General features: G+C 40.7%; 1 protein-coding gene across 19 annotated transcripts in view; it reads right to left on the reverse strand.

The window, feature by feature from the left end:
- Positions 1 to 14,439, reverse strand: part of RBMS3 (RNA binding motif single stranded interacting protein 3) — a 1,727,904-nt gene that overhangs the window by 1,410,439 nt on the left and 303,026 nt on the right. The window contains exon 1 of one of the 19 annotated variants that reach the window (XM_041733613.1): positions 10,942 to 11,019. The exons of the other annotated variants lie outside the window; for them this stretch is intronic. Within the exon in view, the coding sequence (XP_041589547.1) occupies positions 10,942 to 10,974 (33 nt within the window). The 5' untranslated portion in view covers positions 10,975 to 11,019. Of the gene's footprint in view, positions 1 to 10,941; positions 11,020 to 14,439 lie in introns of those variants that run through there. 19 annotated transcript variants of the gene reach the window in all.

Consider the following 14,439-nt stretch of genomic DNA (forward strand, 5'->3'; position numbering starts at 1 on the left):
GTCACAATAATTGGCTTTCATGTCATTAGAATTTTAATAACCGTGATGAAGTCTACTCTTATTTCACACAAAAAAAGTCTTGTTTGGGGTTTTAGTCCTATAATTCTGAATACCCTGAAATGACAAATTAAGAAGAATCCTGTCATAATGGAAGGTATTATGCAGAGTTGGGACCTTGAGAAGGCACTAACTCTATTGTCAGCAGTTTCCTAAGAATACACCACAGACAGGTACTAGCAAGAGGCAAGTGGAATATTTCATTTTAAACACAACTTGTTTCTCTACATTTCCTTAAACGGGCTTTCCAACCCACCCCCAAATTTACTTTTTCAATGACCAAATACAAAGTATAAGTCTAATATAATGAGATGGCTTCCAAGAACCACATGCAAAAACAAATTTCAATTCTTTAGTCAGTCCAGAACAAATTAGAGCAAAAAAAATTTACCAGCAAATCATAAAATACTCCCATTGTATCATGTTCTGGGAGAAGGACAGGAAGAAATTTAGTTTGCAAGGTAGCCTCTTTTGTTTCATAACAATGAAAAGAGAGGGTACATAATATACTCAATTAAACAAAGGTCATTGGAGAGAGAATTTCTAAACATTGTTTTTGAGCAACAGTTGCTTATGAAAGTCGAATTGGAGTCTGCAGGAAAATGGTGTGTGGGGCAATGATAACTACCAATTTACATAATATGTGACATATGCAATATACATGTACTTTTTTGCAGAGGGACGGAAATAACTCGTTCATAATTTGAGGTAGCCAGGCTGAAAGGAAGTGCGTGCCAACATGCTTCTCCTCTGCTTTCTAATATTCAGTTTCATGTATAATTGATAGCACTACCATTTTTATGATGGTTAAAAAAAGAGTAAATTCATTATGAGGATTTCAAATATCATCCATTTGCCCGGAAGACTTAGTTTTTCTTTGAATGGAAATTAAACAATCGCCATTCCTGAAGGCATTTCTTGCAGACCAGCAATGTGTTTGGCTTCTTACAATCCCAAATTACTCAGGTTCAAAACTAAGATTGGTAGACAACTAGACCTCAAATATGATCCATGCTTTATATTTATGCAGAGCTGGAATTCATAGCATTTGGGCTGAAAAGCCAGAATAATAGCAAGTGCTAAACTCAGATTATTATATGTGTATGCAGGGGTAAAATGAGGAAATTCCAAACGGAACGAACAGATGACACTTTCTACTCTAGAGCAAGACATAGAGGTGAAAAGAAGTTAATCACATGCATCATAACTTCGAGATTTTCAAATATATGTCTATTTGTTTACATAATTAAGATTCTATAAAATTATATTTTGAACATGTATCCAACTATAGATGCTATATATACACATATATAAGCTTATAAACTTGCACAGTGCATATATAATATAAACATAGATAATATGTATCATATTATAAATATGTGTTTACATGCATTACTTATATTTTTGTATTATTTTATTTGTTATAAATGTATATTTACTAGTATGTATAATACATAAATATATAACATATTACATTGTATAACACATTATATATATTACATTATATATTATGTTTAGAATAAATTATATATTACATATTAAATATATCACACATTATATGCACATATATAATTATATAAACATATTCACATTATATAATTGCTATATAGTGATATTATATATACTATTATGTTGCTGCATAAATGTATATATACAAAACCATAGACATTGAAATTAATTTGAAATTTGAGAGATATTCAAGGGTACTCTTGACTGTATGCAATTTCTTTTTTTTTTTAAGATTTTATTTATTTATTCATGATACACACAGAGAGAGAGAGAGAGAGAGGCAGACACAGGCAGAGGGGGAAACAGGCTCCATGCTGGGAGCCCCACAAGGACTCAATCCCAGGACTCCAGGATCATACCCTAGGCCAAAGGCAGGCACTAAACCACTGAGCCACCCAGGGATCCCCCTGTATGCAATTTCTAATTTCCATAAGGGCTTTGGAATGAGAACCCTTTCATAAGAGAAGACACCACTGTATCCATTCTCAACAGAACACTCCATAAGCCTTCCAGCTTCTGTAGACGCAAACACATCTTTAATACTGAGCTCAGGAGCTCCTCCCTACAACTTCAGATCAAAGCCAATTTGTTTTTTGAATTGGTATTGGCTATGTTGGCCTTGGTCTACTACAATTTTAAATAGAACCTATGGGGGCAGCCCAGGTGGGGTTTATTTATTTCTCATAAATAAATAAAATCTTTAAAATAAATAAATAAATAAATAAATAAATAAATAAATAAATAAATAATTAAATAAATAAAAAACAAATAAAACAAACCTATGGTATAATCACTGTTTATATCACTGATTATTAGACTTCTGTTGTAAGGTGCAGTGAAAGAAATACCAAATTACCTGGGAGATGTGAAAAGGAGAGCTAGTGGCCAGTGTTGGGACCAGAGTGTTTGATGGGCCAGCACTGTAACCACTGGACCTCCGCCACTCCAGGTCTCTGTGCTTTGGTTAGCAAATGTTCTGAGGCACTAGATTACCCTTAAGGCATCAGTACAATCATTGTAAAAGGCTCTTGAAACCCCTTCTTCCCTCACATGCACATTAATTCACGCCATTTTCCCCTCATAGACAAACTATTACCAGCCACTGTTACCATGGCACAGACACACGCCAGGGAAAATCCCCACACACAAAAGGGTCATTTTTGAGATTAACTGGTAGAATCAAAAGGAGAAAAAAAATAATAGAGCCCGAACTCAAGCCATGCATAGCCATTTGTCCCACCTGCACAAAATATTCATAAAAACAAACAGAGCATGGAGCCAATATGGCAAATTTCAGACATGAGCATGTTTTTATAAATAATCACTCATAAAATTGTGGGAGAAAAGCACAAGATATCCAGTGTGTCCTTCTCCAGTGCTTTGCTGTATATTATGGCTTCATTAGTGACAGAGGCTGTACTTTTTCGAGGAAAATCTCAAAGCTTTGCCACAAACAGGGAGGCATGTGAGCCACAGTTGTGCACAGGAAGGTACATTTTAGTTCTGGTGGCACACACGGCTCCTCTAATCACTGAGGCAAAACTACCCCAACCCAGATATAAAGAAAAAGACCTACAGCTGCACTGTGCAAGGAAACAGCCAGGAGATTGTCTGAAAGACCAAGCACCTGTCTTTCAGCCTGCTGCTCCAGGATTTCTTACTACAGTGCTAAGTCCAAGGACCATGCAGGATGTTAGACTCAGAATACTGGAGCTCAAAATAGCTGCAGTGGGTGCCTTTGGCTTTGCTTGCCCAGTTCCCATACACCCTTTCTTTTGCAACAACAGGGTATTCCTTTGAGAAACTCCTCTACCCCCACTAAGCTCAGCAGTTCAGGTGCATTGTCCTCTGGGTGACCCAAGCCTGCCAGACAGTTTCTTCATCAAGAATTTGGATCTTGAGTGGAAGGGCCCAAGGGCAGTTGGAGGTGATTCATCTCAATGGAGGTGCCCTGAGGAGACCCACTTATTAAATTCTAAAACTGTCTTAGTTCCCTGAAGCTACCCTCATTGTTGCCTTTCCCATGCACTGAAGGCTCATTTTTTTTTTTTTTTTTTTTTTTAAATTTAATTCTATGTTCTATCCCATATCCTTCCAATAAGTTCCACTTTGCTTAAGTTAGCCAGGGTTAGTTTCTGTTGGCTTGAAACCAAAGTACCATAACTGACACACACTCTTACCAATTACCTTGTTTCCAATTTCTTTTCTACTCTTCACTGCACACTATTTACCAAGTTCTGCTCATCATTCTCTCTCTCTCTCTCTCTCTCTATATATATATATATACACACACACACATTATAACACATTATAATATGTGTTATTTTATATTCTATGATATTACACTCTGTTATACTACACCATATTTTTTCATCCTTAAAACACCCTCATGCTAGGGGCATCTGAGTGGCTCAGTGGTTGAGCATCCGCCTTTGATTCAGGTCATGATCCTGGGGTCCTGGGATTGAGTCCCTTATCAGGCTCCCCACAGGGAGCCTGCTTCTCCCTCTGCCTATATCTCTGCCTCTCTCTGTGTGTGTCTCATGAATAAATAAATAAAATCTTTTTTAAAAACACCCTAATGATATACCTATATTATTGCAAAAGTACTGGAAATGAAGAGGTAATTTAAGTTAGAGCCTTTGGTAAACAATAGATTCCTGGTCTCCAGGCCCAGAGGACTGATTCAGTGGGTCTAACAGAGGGCCCTGAGAGATCACTTTTCTAACAATTTTCCAGATGAGGATGTTGCTTGTCCAGGACCACATTTTCAGTAGCACTATATTAAGTCCAAGTGCCTTGAACTCTTACATGCTTACAAATGCCCTGAGGAATAGTTTGTGCTTTACAGGTCTGAGGTAGGGCCCCAAACTACATTTCTAACAATCCCCAGGAGATGAAAATGCCACTAGACCACACAAAGGATTACATGACTGACCCAGATCACACAAGAAATAACTGCTGAAGCCTCAACTTGGTCTCAGGTTTGCCTTCTCTTATTCACTCCATTGCCTCCCCTAAAAAATCCTGGTCTTTACAGATGGGAAACCCGCAACTCTGAAAGGTCATACAATTGACCAGATCTCACAGCTGGTTAGTTGTATATTTAACAGGACACAGCCCCCATCTTTGGTCACCAGCCCAGGCTGCTTCCTTCTGTTGTGCTCAAGAGTTTACAAAGTATTGTAGCTTCACTTCCATCCTGCATTAAACCCTGACAAAGACACCAAGAAATGGGCAAGGCCAGCCCTCACTCACATTTCACTGATGGAGCACCCAAGTGGGGTGCAGACTGCAAAAACCATTTGTTGATGACCACAGTGCCAGAAGGTGCCAAAGCTTGACCTGACCTAAAGCCATTCTAATGCCAAGTACATGCTCCCACCCCCTGCGAGAGCCCCCTCCTAGAGAAGGAAAGACACATCCTTACTGGGAAGATGGGAAGACCCCAGACACATAGCAAATTATGGGAATCCAAGACCCTGGAGACTGGGTGTCAAAAGTAGAGGTCAACTAGCCCCATCTGGCTGGCAGAAGCATTTTCTCTGGCCTACACAATGTCCATTTTTTTGTGGGTGGGTCAGCTGCCTATTTTTAAATACTGAGAAATTTTACATTATAATCCAGAAAGAAAACTATTACGATCTGGCAACACAGAGTCCAGATGCTCACACCTTACAAAAATCAGCTCTGGGTGGGAGGGGAGGAAGGTGGGGGCATGGTGGTCATTACTGTGGCCACATTATCAGTGACATGGATTCACATGATAGAAGACAGACCACTGGCCCCTGGCTCTTCAGCTCCTTCAGCTCATTGCACTCCCCAGGCAGCCTATAGACAGGAATCCCCACCATTTGAGTTCCAATGGCTGTAAACAAGAGATCCACAAGACTATGGTACTATAATGTCAACATTTCCCCTGGTATACTGGATAGGAAGGTGCAGGCCTGAGCCATGTTGTTTGACAAGAAAGTATGTATCAAAGTACTGGAGAAGAAAAATCCAGATTATGTGCCCTTGCCTCTGTGGTTACATGAAGGTAGTAGCCTCTTGCTTCTGAATGAAAGCTGAGCTCAGAGATGCCCCCTTTTCTCTCATAAAGTATAAGTTCCTAATACTATTTGAATTACCATAGCTCCATACTCATCCTAAAGTTCTAGTACTTTGGTGATTGTTTGCTGGCTTCTAGTAACTCTGCCTCCCTTAAAAAAAAAAAAAAAAAGAATAAAAGAAAGAAATAAAAAAAATTTCATTTTCTCTACCCTCATGGGTTAGCGGTCCCTGTTGCACACAGCCAAGTATGTTCCTGAACGAGGCCAAGGATCCAGCTGGCAAAATCCTGTTTTAGCATAATTTTAAATCACCGAGTCAACACAATGCCACTCTTCTGTTTAAATTACTGAACAATTAGAACTATGTGGGGTGTAATTCCAGGCCGAGTCCAGCCCTGTATGCAGCTCTTTTTTGTTGTCATTGTTAAATGGCAATACTCAAGCATATCCAGGAGTGGACTGAGGGTAGAGTTTCAGGGCAACAAAATTTATGCAAGGAGTTTAAACACTGACACCCTCTTTAAGATTTGCCCAGAATTCATCACATCATTAAAACCACAGTCATTCATAAATAAATAAATAAATACACACACATAAAAATGTGTATGTGTGTATATATACGTTGATATGTGTGTGTGTGTATATATGTGTGTGTCACATATATACATATGTGGGAGGGGGGTTGAGAGCCTTAAGAGCAAACAGCCTTATCCCCCCTGGTGTTCTGCTGTCTCCTTGCAGCCTGAAGGTAGAAATAATGAGCCTGCAGAAGGGAGTGACAGATTTTATCTCAGAGACACTGACCCTGAATGACTCCATTAGCATTGTTCCAAATGAAAAGTCACCCTCCCTCTATGGGGATTGGAGGGGCTGCCGGGGAACTAGGAGGCAGGGAGATGTTCAGATTCCATTTGGAACTAGATCCTTCCCCAGAACCAAGGACATGTTGTGCCCTCGCCCCCACATTCCACAGAAGCCAAGCCCTGTCTATTTCTGTGTTACTTGCCTGCAACAGAATGAAAGCCTCTCAAATCAAGGAGTACTACCTATGCCCTCTCTGCTCTAACTGGCATCCATCACCCCTTTCAGCCCACACCAAGGGGGTCCTGAGCACCGTGACCTGATGGATGCCCTGCAGTCCAGCCTCGTGGTTCATCATTCACCCGTTCATCTTCCAGGATCCTGTTCTTATGGAAGACCAAAGCCACTTGCCCTCCCTAGGGTTCTGGCTTTTCAGAGAAAACCATCCTTTTCCAGTTTTGAGCCAGGAAGGAGAGGGAAATGGAGCAGGGAGGGAAGGTCAGAGGGGGTTATATACACACAGAGGGTCACTGAAGACTCCAGGCAAAAGTATCTCACCCCACAACATAAAGGCCCTCCAACTCTGAGAGGAGTTCATTAGACTCTGACCTTTCGTGTGCCAGATATTTTTTTAATCCAGAAACACTACTCACAGACAAGTTTGGGGTCTAATGTGATTCCAAATTTTACCCCTTCCTTGCTGTGGGATCTTGTACAGGTTTAAGTAAATTTGTTTAAATGCCTCTGAGGGACTTAGTTTCTTCATCAGCAAAATGAAGACATAAGCTTCTATTTTGCAGAATCATCTTATAAAACTAAATGCAAAGAAAGCAATTGTGCACCTAGACGAGTGCCCAGTGCACAGAAGAAATTCAATAAAGGTGGCTTAATTATAATAAGAATAATATTTGAATAAACCCTATAAACACAAAGTCAAGAATTCCACATGCAGAGGTAGCCTTTATCATGTAAAGCTTGCAGATGAGGTTCCTCCCTGCCTTCTACCCATATCGCCAACTGAAAGCTTTCTCAAGCTATGTTCCTCCCCAAAGGACTGCTTTGGGAAGCCCACATTGCTAGACAAGGCTTTGGTCATGACTTTAACAAGAGCTTAAGAATCCTGAGTGACAGCTCTGTGGCAGGCTTAGCCAGAAGGAACATTTCAGATAGCTCCCCAAGATAGCCCCTCACTCTGGGGAGTCTCAGTGTGTTAGAACATGCTGGAAACTGCAGAGTAAATATAGTATCTTTTCCAGGAGCATCATTCTTACTGAATGGTAAGGCATTTAAAATGTCATTTTAAAATTACAACAAATGAGGATATAAATAGAGTAAAAGTGGGGAACAAGATTTTTAACTTAAAATATAAAACTTCAAGAGAAATTCAGTCCCACAGGAACCTATTTCAGGTTCTTGGGGGCTAAGAGGTAGGCAGTTTCTCTCTGTTGCCTTTAGGGTTGCTGGGAAACATTCACCAGGTCCCCATTCACCCTCAAGACAACAGGTGAGGTGGGTGTTGTTAGCCCTTTCATTGGCAAAAAATCAGGCACAATTCATCTGCAGAAAACAGATCAGTGGTTTCCCAAGGCCAGGATCAGAGGAACTGACCACAAAGGGACATGATTTGGAGAGTGACAAATATTCTACATCTTGCTAATAGTGGTGGTCACCTGGCTACACACATTCATAAAAGAAAACCTGAATTGTATACCTAAAATAGGTGTAGTTTATTATATATAAGTATAGCAAAATAAAATTGATTTTTTTAAAGGCTTCAGTTTTTAATTAAGAGTTGAAAGCGTCTGTTGACTGTGCATCCAATTATAGGGGGCTAAAATTCAACTCAATTAGAAAACGGACAAACATTGTGGGATGAGATGGATAGAGCTAAAAGTAGAGAGTGTGGGGAGGGGGGGGGACCAGGGCTGAGCCATTATTCACGATTTAGATACACAGAGAGAGTGCAGAGGGACTTTCCTGTGAAGGGGAGAAAAAAGCAGAAAGAGGCAAGAAGAGGATAAAGAGGCAGATAGAGGGGTGGGGCCCTGGCCAGGTGCGCAGAATCTCCAGGGGAAGGGGGGAAGAGGGTGGCGGGTAGATTGAGGTTCCATGCAAGGAACCTGACATGCTAAAGAACTTCAGGACAGGAGAGATGAGGTATCTGAATACAGAGACACTTCCAGACATTGCCTCTGTTTTCCTGGACCAACCAGATGGGATCCTCTAAATTTCACCACCCTGCAGGCTGGCTTCTAGTTCCCACCCTCAATGCTTCAAAACTCAGGTAGGGAACTCTAAACTCTAAATATGCAAGTTGTCCCTCTTCCTTTGGCTCCATGGGCCATACTCCCTACTTCTGTCTACAGAGCTATTCTAGTGCCAAGTGCATCTTCGCCAGGAGGTTCCATACTTAAAAAGTCGGACTTATTTTTAGCTCCTGACAAATCCTCAAGGTTTTTCAATCCAAAACAGAAAGATGAGTGACTAGGCTTCTTTTTGGCTGGGAGTGTGGGGAGGGGGTGGGAAAGATAAAAGAGAACCAAACTGAAGTTTGTTGCAATGTCGCTTTTCATTTTTCAATGTTAATTTGGAAATTTGCTTCAACTTGCTGTGAACCTTTCCACAGAAATATACTGCACCAAATACTGAAGTGTTTTAAAAATACTGGTGCACTCTGGTAACCATCTGTCACTCTTTGTGGCACATAGCAATTTAAAATTATTGGAACTCTTGAATTAAGTGCTTGAATTTGAAGGTGATCACCACTTTGAGCATGTGGATTGCACAGCTGTCTCAACTATAACAGTGCTTCAATTTTCTTTAAGCAGGTCATTTTGGGGAGTGATAAGGGAGTCTGATTGCCCGGCATGCATTGATTTAAAACTACTGGAGTCGTCAATTCATTTCTACAAGCACTTCTGTTTGGGTGCAATCTTGCTCTGACGGCTAAATTGGGCCAAATTGGTCTATACTGCACATGCCCAAAACACTAATGTATTTTGGTAATCTGCCTTTTTAAGGGCAAAATTAACAATCATTTCTGGCTAAGCCAGAAACAGCACACGAGCAAATATAGTTGCCTTTTGAAAATACAAGGTCATCTAGGTGGGATTTTTCTGTGTGTCCTAATGTCAAAGAGATCTAAAGGGAATGTATGAATTGGTTTTTCAGAGACATTTGGCCCAACATACTGTATTCAATTTTCTCAAAAATAATATGAGTTTTATCAGAATGTAATGCCTGTCGGAGATTCTGTGTCCTTCCTAGAAGCCACAAGTTAACATTTTATCGCCTCTGAAATACTGAGAGATCACGAGGTTTTGTAACCTGACTGTACACAGGGAATAAAAAAAGCTTTTCTCAAATTAAATATACCCTTCTCAAGTTATAAGAAAAAAAATTAAAGTGTTAAATGGGCAAATAGCATATGGACAGAACGTCTCCTACAACAGATCTGAAGGTAACCCATTGTCAAGCATTCCAACAACAACAACAACAAAAAGTTTTCCTCTTAAAAATCTGTGAGGAAATGCTGACTCGGATACAACAAAAATAGCATTGACAGTTGACGTGTGTTGAATGTCAGGTAATCCTCACAGGAACCCCAGAAGGTAACTATTGCAGGCTCCCCACTTCTTTTCACTATCTTATGGAACTTGTCTTTTCATGTATAAGGAACAGATTCCCAGATCTCCAAATAATATTTTTAGGGGATGTTAAAGTAAGAAAGCACACATACATTTATATTCTCAAAGGGTTTCTATATGGTGGCTCTAATGAGGTATGGCATACATACCATAAAATTTGGTCACTGGGAGTAAACAATGCAAATGACATTTAGGAAAAGTATACAGTATACAACTACCTCCACAATCCCGTGTTAGAACATTTCCATCACCCCCAAAAGTTCCCTGGTGTCTACGGTCAATCCCCACTTACCCACCCCCCAGGCCAAGGCCCAAGCCACCCCTGATCTAGAGATTTCATATATGTAGGATCATACAGTATATAGCCTTCAGTATGCGCCTGCCTTCTTTCATGTAGCACAATGTTTGGGAGGTCTATTTTGTAGCATGTGTCAGTTCTTTGTTATTGCTGAGTGCTATTCCATCATATAGTTAAACCACAGGTGGTGAACATTTGGGTTGTCTCCATTTGGGTGTGGTTATGAATGGCACTACAATGACAAGCTGTGCATGTGTCTTCGTGTTGACATAAATTATCAATTGTCTTCATGGGTAGAAACCTAGTAGAGGGACTCCTGGGTGGCTCAGTGGTTGAATGTCTGCCTTTGGCTCAGGGTGTGACCTCGGAGTCCTGGGATCGAGTCCTGCATCAGGCTTCCTGCATGGAGCCTGCTTCTCCCTTTGCCTGTGTCTCTGCCTCTCTCTCTGTCCCTCATGAATAAATAAATAAAATCTTAAAAAAAAAAGAAACCTAGTAGAACTGGGGATAAGTTTATGTTTAACTCTATAAGAAACTACCAGGCTCTTTTCCCAAGGGGCTATGTCATTTTACATACCTGTCTTTCCACCAGCAGTGAACAGATTCCCATTTTCCTGAGAGGAGCGGGAGATAAAGCAGAATCAGGTACTTAGCCCAATGTTACACAACAAATAACAGCAAAGTAGGGGGTGTGAAACTAAGAGTCCCAACTCTGTGTCCAATCTTCCTAATTTCACAAAGTTGTGTAGGTTATTTGAGGTTAAACAAATTTCCCTGTTGTAGGACTTAAGAGGATTTAGTGCCCAAATATTTATAAGGAACTTCCAAGAGAAGTCAATAGCATCCAGTGCTTCCACCATATGTTTGGCCCATGGGACCCTTTCCTATCTTAGTCCATGTCTTCTGTTGAATTCTCAAAAAGCAGAGCCTGAGAAGGGACCTGGATGCATGCAGTTTATCGAAAAAACATAGCAGAATGAGGGCAGGATAGAAAAGAGCAAAGGGGCCATGTAAGGATGGAGTTTCAGAGAGAGTCCAGCTTTTGCCTGACTGGGGATGAAGAGAAGCTCTGAGACATAATTACAAAGCAATTACATTGCCAGCATTTTGCTGCCAAAGTCAACCAGTCGTTGGCCATCAGCTATCCCTCCTTGGTGCAGAGGTAAGGGGGGCTATGACCTTCTTTCCTTGGTGACTCCAAATGGTGGAGGGCAACGTTCAAAGAAGGTGGCTGCTGGGAGCTGTCAGCAATCAATGCATGAGTACTGTCATGGAAATGGTCTGAGAGGGGCACCCATGGCATCCATTACAGTAAACTTCCTTCCCTCTCATACAAGCTAACACATCAAACTTCCTCACCCCTGTGCCTTTGCACCTGCTGTTCTAGCCTGAAAATATTACCTCATTTCTACCATAAACATATTGGCTTCTTCTCACCTCCTAGGTCTTAGCTCAAATATCAATTAAAAAAAAAAAAACAAAACAGAGAAAAAGATGGCAGTTCTAGTAATGGTCATCAAAAGTGGCCGTCAATGTTCTACACGACTGAAGGGCTCTCTGAACTTACACACCCTAGTTATCAAATGACTGGGCAGAAACAAAGCACACCAGATAAAAGTCACTTCCTTCCACTTTGAGACACTTCTTTCAGTATCACAGGCCTGCTGGAAAAATGTATCATCCAGAACAGGATAGATTGTGCTGCAGTAACAATAAACCCCAAATCTCACTTTCCCAAAATCATTCCTTGCTTTTCCTACATAGCCATTGTGGATCACCAGAGGAGGAGTGGGATAGAGGCACTTTTCTCTCAAAGTCACTCCCTCAGTGGCCCAGCTGAGTGTTCAGCTATTGATCTCAATGTTGCTCATCAGTAACTGCCAAATCAGAGTGAGAATGTTCCAGAGGCTCTAGCATCAGCAATCAAATGCTCCAGCCCACGTGCAGACGAATGAAACTAGACCATTCTCTTACATCATACACAAAGATAAACTCAAAATGGTTGAAAGATCTAAATGTGAGACAAGAATCCATCAAAATCCTAGAGGAGAACAGAGGCAACAACCTTTCTGAATTTGGCCACAGGAACTTCTTGCAAGATACATCTCTAAAGGCAAAGGAAACAAAAGAAAAAAATGAACTATTGGAACTTAATCAGGATAAAAAGCTTCTGCACAGCAAATGAAAGTCAAGAACACTAAAAGTCAACCTACAGAATGGAGAAGATATTTGCAAATGACATGTAAGATAAAGGGCTAGTATCCAAGATCTATAAAGAATTTATCAAACTCAACACTCAAGAAACAAAAAATCCAATCATGAAATGGGCAAAAGACATGAACAGAAATTTCACCGAAGATATACACATGGCCAACAAGCACATGAGAAAATGCTCTACATCACTTGCCATCAGGGAAATTGCAAATCAAAACCACAATGAGATACCACCTCACTCCAATGAAAATGGTGAAAGTTGACAAGACAGGAAACAACAAATGTTGGAGAGGATGTGGAGAAAGGGAAACCTTCTTGCACTGTTGGTGGGAATGTGAACTGGTGTAGCCCCTCTGGAAAACTGTGTGGAGGTTCCTCAGAGTTAAAAATAGAGCTACCCTATGACCCAGCTATTGCACTGCTGGGGATTTACCCCAAAGATACAGATGTAGTAAAACACTGGGACACCTGCACCCCAAGGTTCATAACAGCAATATCCACAATAGCCAAACTGTGGATGGAGCCACAATGTCCTTCGACACATGAATGCATAAAGATCATTTGCTTCAACATGGAGGGAACTGGAAGGTATTATGCTGAGTGAAATAAGTCAATCAGAGAAGGACAATCATCGTATGGTTTCACTCATACATGGAATATAAAAAATAGTGAAAGGGATTATAGGGGAAAGGAGGGGAACTGAGTGGGAAAAAATTAGAGAGGGAGACAAACCATGAGAGACTCCTAACTCTAGGAAATGAACAAAGGGTTACAGAAGGGGAGGGGGGCGGAGGGTTGGGGTAACTGGGTGTGATGGGCACTGAGGAGGCCACTTGATGGGATGAGCACTGGGTGTTATACTATATGTTGGCAAATCGAACTTCAATAAAAACAAATGAAAAAAAAAATGCTCCACCCCAGAAGTAGCACCTGTCACTTCCATTCACAGCTCGCTGATTAGAACTGCTCATAGGCCTGGACTTGCCAAGGGTCTAAGAAGTGCTGTCCCATGTGCTCAGCAGAGGAGAGACTTGGCTGTGGAAGAACTCTGTCCTTCCTTTCAGGCCTGACTTCATCTAATCCACAGATAGTGTGTGGCTCTGGTGACTGTTCTCAGTCAATGAAATCACTCCCTTTCTGGTGGCCTCTTGTGTTAAACTGGTTTTGGAAAGGGCAGAACTTCTAATGGCATAAAGATAGCAATTAAAGAGGGTATAGCAGTGGTTAATGAGCTAGCAAGCTTTTCCAAGAGAACTCTGAAGAACTGTTAAATCCCAAGTCATCAGCCATGTAAGCCTGCAGTATTTTCAAATGTATGGACCTTTTCTACTTTCACTTTGAGGAAGAGAAAGTTGGCTTGTGTCTACTTCTAAGGTAAATGAAGGTCAGGAAGGCCATAAAACTTATTTTAAGACTGAGCCAGGACAGTGATCTGACAAGGTTATGGAATACAAAACCTTAATTAAAGTTCCCAAGTAAAGAGAAAGAATCTCACTATTTGCTTATATTATTCTATGAAGAAAGTCTTTCAAAATTCTGTATCACAAAAATTCTTTGCAATTAACTTAAAATAAGTCATCTCTTTCAAGGTACTTAGATTTATGATGCAAAGGTAGCTTTTAACTTAATTGTTATTTCTTTCCCCAGGACCTTCCACACACACAACAGCCAATTAGGAGAGCCTTCTTTTGCTATTCAGCATGTTTGTAGCTGCTGAAGTGTACACTTCACTGCTAAAGCAAGTGATCCTTGCTTATGAGATTAGCTAAATTTAGGATCCTTCTCCACTTGCCTGTGAGTTGCCTAGAATGACAAGAAGTTCTGAATAAGGTGGAGGGGAGGGATCTAAGAGATCACAATC

The sequence above is a fragment of the Vulpes lagopus genome, chromosome 19 (genome assembly GCF_018345385.1).
Source record: "Vulpes lagopus strain Blue_001 chromosome 19, ASM1834538v1, whole genome shotgun sequence".
Classification (NCBI taxonomy): Eukaryota; Metazoa; Chordata; class Mammalia; order Carnivora; family Canidae; genus Vulpes; species Vulpes lagopus.